This window comes from Pundamilia nyererei, unplaced genomic scaffold (assembly GCF_000239375.1).
Source record: "Pundamilia nyererei isolate P.nyererei 1_Seehausen unplaced genomic scaffold, PunNye1.0 scaffold00580, whole genome shotgun sequence".
NCBI lineage: Eukaryota > Metazoa > Chordata > Actinopteri > Cichliformes > Cichlidae > Pundamilia > Pundamilia nyererei.
Genome location: NW_005187981.1, coordinates 71,787 through 81,901, shown reverse-complemented (window position 1 = coordinate 81,901; position 10,115 = coordinate 71,787). Strand labels below are relative to the sequence as shown.

At 38.4% G+C, this 10,115-nt stretch overlaps 1 protein-coding gene across 1 annotated transcript in view; it reads left to right on the top strand.

The window, feature by feature from the left end:
• The window catches only part of cblb (Cbl proto-oncogene B, E3 ubiquitin protein ligase), a gene marked incomplete at its 3' end in the record, with an annotated part of 87,487 nt that overhangs the window by 43,747 nt on the left and 33,625 nt on the right, over nucleotides 1–10,115 (top strand). Inside the window, exons 7-9 of the mRNA XM_005754522.1 lie at nucleotides 1,424–1,561; nucleotides 2,082–2,169; nucleotides 3,515–3,646. Coding sequence (XP_005754579.1) covers nucleotides 1,424–1,561; nucleotides 2,082–2,169; nucleotides 3,515–3,646 — 358 coding nt within the window. The remainder of the gene's footprint in view (nucleotides 1–1,423; nucleotides 1,562–2,081; nucleotides 2,170–3,514; nucleotides 3,647–10,115) is intronic.

Genomic DNA, 10,115 nt, shown 5'->3' with positions numbered 1-10,115 from the left:
TTAGAGCTCACCAATTTATCACCACTAGCCCCTTTCTCACCTCTAGAGCCTGTATCTGGTAAAATAAGAAAATATTAGTTGGTAAGAAACCGTTCAGATGGGAGGCTTGGGTTAGGGCAGGTATCAACCAAGTGGGGGATTTGTTTGGGCAAACTGGCATGAAATCGTTTGCGGAAATCAGACAAGAATTTAATCTTGATTAAAGGGAATTTTGGAGGTTTTTTCAAGTTAGACACTGTATTAAAGCCATTTTGAACAATAATCCAGACCCTCCATCTAGTATTCAGGAGGTGTTCACTGCTCCTGGCATCAATAGAATCAGAGCCTCCAAATTTTATGGGATCTTCAGAGAGGAACACTCTCCCCATCTGGAGGGGCTGAGGCTGTGCTGGGAGAATAATCTTGGAATTCAAATTTCAGAGGATAGTTGGAAGAAGCTGGTTTCAGTATTATTCTCACTGGAAGACAGAGACTATGGACTAGGCTTTCATAACAGGATGCAGGATAATACTGAGGCACTGGAAGTCATCTAACCCCTGTTGTTTCAGGGAATGGACTGAACAAATGTCCAAGATGGCATTATATGAGCAAGTTACGCACAGAGTTAAGGGGAGAGAAGATATTTTTGATCAGGTCTGGGGTACCTTTTTGTGGTACATCAACAATGTATTTTAGATAATGGGATAAGTTGTTTATTTTTTAGTTTATTTTTATTTGTCATTGTTATTGTTGTTGTTCTTTTTCTTTGACAGCCAGTAGAGGAAAGAAATTGTTTAATATAACCAGTGTCCAAGATCGAGTTTAGTTTCCAGGCTAAACTAGTTCCGTCCAGCCCTAATATAAACTACAGGTATATGTGTGCGTGCATGCATGCGTGCGTGCGTGCGTGTGTGTGTGTGTGTGTGTGTGTACGAATACATACATACTAAGAATTCCAGTGGAGCTTTAAATGATTAATAAATAATTCAAAAGTCCAAAACCTGTAACCATGACATTTATATAGTGTCAAGCCTACATGTAACTGTCTTTTGATTTTCACCTTCCCGTTCTCATTCTTTGATATTTTTCATCTTTTTTCCTCTGAACCTATTGTTGCCATGGCTTGAAGTTTCCTGCCAATATCTCCTATCATGGTTGCTTCTATAATTTGGACCATATCATTGCCAGACTCAAGTTGACTTTGGGTGACTCCAGGCCTCCTTCTCAACAGATTGAACACCTGTGTGTTGTGTTGTGTTGTTTGGGGGGCCACCTTACAGAAGACACAGACTCTGTTGTAAGCCTGATTTGCGCTTAATGCCATCGTTCCAAGGTGTCACTGACTCGCCAGTAGTCACTGCATTCTTTTCAGTTGTTACCAGATTTTTCCTTGTCAGTGATGTTTTTAGTGTGAGTCATGCATATCTTTCTCTTTCTCTAATAGTTACATCTTCAGACTGAGTTGTACACGTTTGGGCCAATGGGCCATTGGCTATGTGACCACTGATGGAAACATACTGCAGACCATTCCCAACAACAAACCGCTGTTCCAGGCTTTAATCGATGGCTACAAGGAGGGCTTGTATGTAACCTGTCACACATCTCTTTTTCTAACTCACTCTCTGCAGGTATGTGGTGAGCTTGTCGCTTTCTACAAACAGAAAGTCACAAATTGTATCTTCAGTGGTCACATCTGATTCGCTTTAAATGTTTAGCAGCAAACCAGAGATTTGTTGCTAATCTCTGGTTTATATATATGGATATAGCTTTTATGAAAGCTATATCCTGGATCAAGAAAGGGTTTTTGACCCAGAAGTGTTTATCTGATGTTGTCTGTTTCAATAAACCTGATAATATTAAAAGCCTTCAAAAAAGTTAGACATATATATTTAATTCAAGTGGTGGAAAAAACTGGTTATATTACTGATACAAACAGTACTACTAATCCATTTTTTCACTTTACTCATTACATAATTATACCCACTGTTTTTAACTAGACAGAATTCATGATTATTGAATTGTGCACAAGTTAAACTCTTATAAATATAACATATAATGAAATGCTGTTCTTTGTTGTTTGGTTGTTTGCTTTAAATTCACAGCTACTTATTCCCAGATGGTCGCAGTTACAATCCTGACCTCACTGGTTTATGTGAGCCGACACCTCACGATCACATCAAAGTCACACAAGTGGGTTTGTCTGTGTGGTTATGTGTGTGTGTAAGCATTTCTATGTTACTGGGGAAAAAAACATGTATACGTGGAGAAATTTATAATACTCTGCAAATTTCCCACTTGTAATGGCACATAAATAATTGTGACATTTCGGTGAGTAGTATGATTTGCCAGGTAGACTTTGTGTTTTACAGCATTCAGTAAATCGACATGACTTACAGCCTCTCCAAACTATTAAATGTTGAAAATCACTGTGTAAAAGTGTGGTATTAAATGAGGTAATACAAATCAATGGCTTTTTATACTCACTTCTGATTTATTACAAAACTGAATTTTCCATATAGTGTGACAAAAACTTTAAGTTTTCTAGAAGTGAAACCACATTTTTTCAATTTCAAAATAGTACATAAAAGTTGTTTTTAAACCACTTTTTACTAGTGGTTTGTTTATTCATTCATGTGTAATGGTGTAGTGTTCACTGTACTTTGACATTTTAATTTTCTGAGAAAATTATTCCAAACGAGATCAGTTAGGGAATACTGGGAAACTTCAAAGGTGAATGACAGTTGCCCAGCAAGCAGTCTGCTTATTATTTATTTGTTTTTCCTGCACCAGCAAGAGTATTATCTGACAAGGCCACTTTAAGAAAGTTATCCAGTTCTACATCACCATCCAATGAGATCCTCTTTTTCAAATATTTACATCACTGTACAATTTCATGGAATTTGGCTTGGTAGTTTTTGCTTGCATCATTGAAAACATCACTGCAAACATAGCTCCACCAAGGCTTCCGCTACAAAAGCGATTTTCTTCTTGGTAGATTATTAAATGGTCACAATGGAAGTAATTTGGGAAAATTTCTCTAGAAAATGCTTAAAACCATTTTGGTTTATGCTACATGCTGACTCGGGTGGAAATTCTGATTATTCTGTGGTTTCAAAACTGTACAGATAAATTGTAGGTTTTTAGTAGCTAGCAGTTCTTACACAGCTATACCTGTTCTTGTACTTATTTTTGTTTAGTAATGGTGACAAATCAGACTTGGTTTTTCAGGGGGAAGCCTTTAAAATTAAACCAATAAAAATAGTCTGTTTCTGTGAATTTGGTGCAGCACCATTCACTATGAGAAAACATGTTTTTTTCTTTTGAACTGAACACTTATTCAGTTAGATCCCCAAATAAAATTTGGGACTTTAAAGATAAAAGGTTATGGAATAGCTCTGAACGAGTGAGAGAAGAAAAAGACATTGTACAAGACGAGATGGGAAACGTGTGTTGTACGGATAGTGCATGTTTATATGTTTCTAATGACTTTTATATGCCATTTGATGACTAACAGCAGTATTTTCTGCATGAACAGGAGCAGTATGAGCTGTACTGTGAAATGGGCTCTACCTTTCAGCTTTGTAAGATCTGTGCTGAGAATGACAAAGACATCAAGATTGAACCATGCGGTCACCTCATGTGTACTTCCTGTTTTACTGCCTGGCAGGTACCGTAACAAATCTTATCACAGAAGTCCATTTCAAAGTTATTAAATATTGGTGGTATTGCATGTGTTTATGCATTTGTTCATTGTCACACTGAGAAATGTTCTGTCCAGTTGGGTAATATAATGTTTTATTTGTGAGCCTGCATTAATGAGCCTGCATAAAGTTTGAAAAGACTTCTGAAAAATACAGTCAAAGCAGCTTTCTTCAGCAGTCAGTCCAACAAACCCCCCTCTCTTCCTTACTCCTTCCCTGTACACATGAATATGTCCAAATTGAATTTCCACATATCAACAGAAGTGAAAACTGAGACTCTATGCACGCAATATATTCCAGTTTTTCTGCTTGTGGTTCTCCTTGTGGTTTTCTGCTTCCTGTTGTCTTTGTATGTAGTGTCTCTCACAGCAACCTGTCCTACACTAGTGTATTTATTGTGCCTCTTGTTTGTGCACTGAAAGCTGTATGAGCAGTGTCTGTAAATGTTACTCTCATATGAGTCATTAGCATGTCCTGTTCTCCCTTTTTTCATACGTATCCCTTCGCTGACCATGGTGTTGTAGTCATGTCTCTTCAGACTTGCTAGAGTTCTGCACTGACCCTGATGTTATTAATCTCTGGGCAGATTAATAACACATAATAACATGTGACAGTCTACACATTTTACTCTGAGGGGCTTAAAACAAGACCAAAAATGTGGCAAACATTCACAGGACCTTTGAGTGTTTTTTGCAACACTACAAACACATTATGGCTTGTACAAATGCACCTAACAGCCAAGCTTATGGCCTTGAAGAGTCGGACAATAACTTCTTTAAAATGCACTGCTGAAAAGTTAATACAAAATGAGTCCATGGTTTCCCATTTTCATTATAACTCTAGAATGCTTTAGGCTATTCATATAAAATACCAAACACTGGCAGATCTATAAAGTGTGTGTTTAAACCTATCATTTTCCTTCCCATTTAATGTACTGTATATATACAGTATGTACAGTGGTGCCTCGTTTACCGCGGTAGTTACGTTCTAAAAATAACCCACAATAGGTGAAATCCGCGAAGTAGCTAACTTTATTTTCTTTTACAATTATTATAGATGTTTTATAGCTGTAAAACCCCTCACTACACACTTTATACACTTTTTTCCAACAGGCTCGAACATTTCCACACTTTTCTCTATGGTTTACACACTCTAAAAGTTCAAAACTTCGTAGAAAAATAAGACCAGTATTATAGAATAAAACCGAAGGCACCCACGGTTGCCTTTGGTGCAAAACGTTTCATCGACATTTTTGTGTTTGCTGGAGAAAACTTACAAACATACAGTGCAGCACTTCGGAGTCACACTGCTAGCGATCGACGATTTATGTAAAATTGACAAGCTGAACGCATTCTGTACTTAACAGGAGAAACGGCACGGAGGAGATTGATTGACAATGGTCCACAGCTGATCAGGACGCAGAACACAATGCTCTGTAAAAAAAAAAAAAGGGGGGGGGGAGCATGCAAAGCTGCACAAAAAAAATCGGCAAAAGGTGAACTGCGGACCACTGCATACAGTAAATTAAAGTTATATTTAAAAATTATCTTTAAAATGGAAAATGATTAAATGTTTTATTCATTATTTATAATTAATTATCCCATAACATATTTCCTAAACAAGATAACAATTTACATTAAGCACCCCAACAGCATCCTGTGGGGATTACCTTGGGACTATGGGATTGTTCCTAGCATAACCATAGAAAAGCTTGGTTCGCATTGCCAGTAGTAAGTGAGCACATTTCCCAGTGAGAGTTGGACTCCACCAGGCCCACCCTCCTTCAAGACTATGTTCATAACTTTTATGGACAAAATGTCTAGGTGCAGATGTGTACTTTGGTGGCCTCTGGATCATGTTTCTGCTATTCCCAGATGTGGCTCTTCTGGCTTTATCAGGCGGTGACCTCCAGCTTGTACTTGGGAGGTCTGCAGCCATACAGTATATGGAGTAGCTGGAGAGAAAGATTTCCCAATCTTCATTTAAAAAACTTGGGACTGCAGGTACAGCAGGAGTTACAGTAAGGAGTTACTTCTGGTCTTCAAAACCAGGTTTGAAAAATAGGCAGCTCTCGCAATTCTAACAAGAAGGTGAACAGCAAATACTGTCATTTAATCATCAATGAATGAAAAAGGAGCTACTGTTTTTACAAGACCGACTTTATCTAAAATAGAAAGACAATGATTATTAAAACGATCTGTTAAGAGATCCACGCCATTATAAGAGGGTAAACATAAATGAAAAGCTTAACATTTTTTTTAACACTTTATTTGTAGTTTTACAATGATTATACATAGCATTCTTATTATTCTACAGATAACCACAAAACAACAATCCCCACAGATCATAAAGACAGATAATGCCAAGACAGGAAAAGGGAAAAAAACAAACAAAAAAACCCCTCACACACACACACAGACAAAAAAAAACAAAAAAAAGGGCGGTGCACCTCTCAATTGTTTTTACAGGACTGTTCTAGGGCAGACAAAAACATTCAAGGTTCCATTTAAATAAAATCAGGCGTCTCGCTAATAATGACAAAAAGGCAATGACCCTCTGTAAATGGGCAGGGGGAACAGAAGTCGCGATACCAGAGAAACAACCAAAAATTGCCACAAAGGGGGAAGGCGAGATGTTATAGGCATAGGCTTTAGAGATGACTTTAAAAAATGATGACCAGAAAGGAGCAATTTTCGGACAGGACCAAAACATATGAAGGGAAGTAGCTGGAGTCTGTTTGCATCTATCACACGATGGGTCTATGTTCGGAAATATTTTTTGCTAGTTTAACTGTGTAACACTTTAAATTGTATTAGGGAGTGTCTTGAACATATAGAAGACAAATGGACTCTGGTAAGAGCCATATGCCACTCTTCGTCAGACAGCTGGGTACCCAAATCATTCTCCCACTGTTCTCAAATGTATGAAATAGACAGGTTACAGCTGTCCATGATATGTGAGTAAATAAATGATATTGTGCCTTTTTTCATCTCATTGACCCTTAGTATAGAATCCAAACAGGAAGGAGGGGGGAGAGTAGGAAAATTAGGAACCTTTTTACGTATAAAATCTCTGATTTGCAAGTATCGCAAAAAATGGTTATTAGTCAGACCACATTTCCTAGATAGTTGTTCAAAGCTAGCAAACGTATCATTAATATACAAATCCTCAATACTCTGAATGCCCCCGTCGTGCCAAATTTTGAAGCCATTGTCCATTAGGGGTGGTTGAAAAAGATGGTTATGTATTATTGGAGAGTGAATAGAAATACTCTGAATACCCAGATGTTTTTTTAAACTGATTTACAATGCTTATCGATTGAGTAACAATTATGTTATCTTTAACATTATTAACTAGAGGTGGTAGGGGTGCACAGAGTAAAGCTGGGAGTGAATGCGGCCTGCCTGTGACTCTTTCAATCTGTAGCCACGCAGGGATCTGATCATTCCAGTCCTTTAGCCATAGAGAGATGGTATTGAGATTTGCCACCCAATAGTATGTGTGCAGGTTTGGCAGTAACAGCCCACCTAAATGCTTTTCTTATATGAGGCGTTTTATTATTCCATATAAATGAAGAAACCATTCGATTAAATGACATGAAAAAAGATTGTGATATGTAAACAGGTAACGCCTAGAGCAGGGCGATATGACCAAAAATATTTATCACGATATAGATTTGAAAATTTGCGATAACGATATAACTGACGATAATTGACACTAGACAAAATACTTTACAACTCCACAATTTTATTAGTGCAAAAAAAAACCATCAATGTATTTTCGCTTAAACAAGCAACTGTTTTTTGCATTAAAGTTATATAAAAATGTATCAGTACAAATGCAAATTCCTTGCTGACAGTTTAACCAAAAGGCATTTCCAGTGGAAATTGGCCGACATATCCTCAGCATAAGCAAGTACAATATCCACAAAACTTAAAAAGAGCTTATACACACGCAAAACGGAAATATTATGTTGAAGCACCGTACGTATCACTCCGCCAGGCTCCTGCCTACGATAGCCGTAATGCTCCGACAATTCATCAAGTGGTGCGGGTTCGTAGCTTAGCAAAGTCGTACTAAAACATTTGACAGATTCGTTTCGAGGTCAGTAAACACAACCAGAATTCAAACATAAGGCACACGGGACTATAAGGGGCACTGTCGATTTTCAGAAAAATCTAATGATTGATTTTAAGGTGCTGTATTTTCCAAAAAACACGGTAATAATGACGGTCCTCTAGCATGCTCTACCAAAAGTAGTGCTTTGTTGTGTATCTGACGGATGAAAGCTAAACCAGTTCCACACCACTGAAGTTGCAGCATTTTTACAAACCAATTCTGGTTCATCGGTTTCATTCAACGATCCGCTTTCGCCCTTGTCATTCTCCGTCGCCGCCGTGCCTTTTTCGCCATGTGCGTATGAAAACAAATGCACTGCGCATGCGCTTTTTAGCCATATTCTATCGTGATATTTCATTTTCTTGTCATTGCCCAACATTATACCGGTATTACCGTGAACGGTATGATATGGCCCAGCCCTAGTAACACCTGAAATAAATACAGAAATTTTGGCACAATATTCATCTTTACAGAATTAGCTCTCCCAATGAGAGATAATGGTAAAATAGATCGTCTTTTAACATCTTGTTTGCACTGTTCCAATAGAGGAGTGAGGTTACTTTTAAACAGACTGTCATAGGATTTGGTGACTTCTACACCCAGATATGTAAAGGACTCGGTAGACAACTTAAATAGCAGATTGGGGTATTCTCTTGCATTATTACTGATGGGGAAGTATTCACTTTTAGCTAAACTTAGTTTGTATCCAGATATGCTTCCAAATTCCTGTAAGACTGAGGATTTCAGGGGTAGATGTGATTGGATTTGTTACATATAACAACAAATCGTCCACATGCAGTGAGACAGTGTGAGTTATGCCACCTCATGAGATACCTTGTGTTCTGCCCTCCCTGTACGTTGATGCCCAGTTTGGCAGATAGATAAACAGTTCTTCAAAAGGAAAGGCAAAGGCTTCCAGTTCTCATTGCAGGGTTTATTTGTCTCCCTAATGAAGGCACTGTAAAACTACAAACATAAGAAAAAACATATTGAAACATACATTTGGAGCATAATATATTTCTCACATTACAAGGTACTGACTGAAGACTTAACAAATTAAATTGCAGCTGATATAACCAAGAAAAATAAATGAAAACATGTTAACTCCAAATCCCGCTGGCTTGATGCTAACACATAATGGAATTTCCTATTGACATGCTAACACAATTAGCATAGGCAGTGCAGCTAACATGCCGGCTTCAAATATGAGAGTCAACAAACCATTTTACATCGCATGCTTAACATGAACACAGAATATAATCGTACTTACAAGCATATATTTCTCATGCTCCAGTACAGCCAACTTCCGAGCTAATATTTCGTGTGCTGGTATCAACTTAGCCAGACTCCATTAACTTTTCCTATATTTACTAGTGATGTGTCAGTCGCGAACGAAATGGCTCTTAGAGCCGGATCTTTGAGGTGAACGGCGCGAGCCGGCTCCTTATTGCGAGCTGTGGGGGTTTTTTTTCTTTCTCGCTCTATCGCAGCGGTCCCCAACCCCCGGGCCTCGGACCGGTACCAGTCCGTGATGCGTTTGGTACCGGGCCGCGAGAGTTGAGGCTCAGGTGTGAAATGTATAGTTTTCAGGGTTTTTATCGGTGTTCAGCGTTATTTTGTTATTGTTTTTATCGTTTACTCGGTTTTCCTGGGTCTTTTCACGTGTGTTATGAATAATTTTTTTTTTCCGGTACCGGTACTAGTTTTAGTTTGTTGTATTTATCTGCGACACCTTAAAGGCCAGTCCGTGAAAATATTGTCGGGCATAAACCGGTCCGTGGCGCAAAAAAGGTTGGGGACCGCTGCTCTATTGCACTATTTTCCCGCTTCACTCCAAGAGCACCTGGCTGCAGCCACTGTGGAGCTCCACAGTAACTGGAAACACGTGACCTCCTCAGTAACCGGAAGCACGTGAGCTCCACAGTAACCGGAAATACGTGACCTCCATAGTAACCGGAAACACGTAACTTCAGTTAAATCGACTTTGACAGCGAAAACTAAATTGCGTTTTTGTTACTATTGATGCTGCTGAGAAATAAAAATGGTTTTAAGTGGGGTTTTTTTTTAACACTCTGGGTTTGTTCAAAAAAATTCACCATCCCCTAAATTGTTCGTGGCCAAAAGTGACACTTGCTGTTTCGCTGATTTTTTTTTTTTTACAGTACATCGTGTTGTGCGTTCTGATTGCTGTAGACCAGGGGTGTCAAACTCAAATATACAGTGGGCCAAAATTCAAAACTGGAACAAAGTCGCGGGCTAACATTAATATTTATTGAAAAAAATCTTCCTCCAGATATAACAAGGAACCTTTTCTTA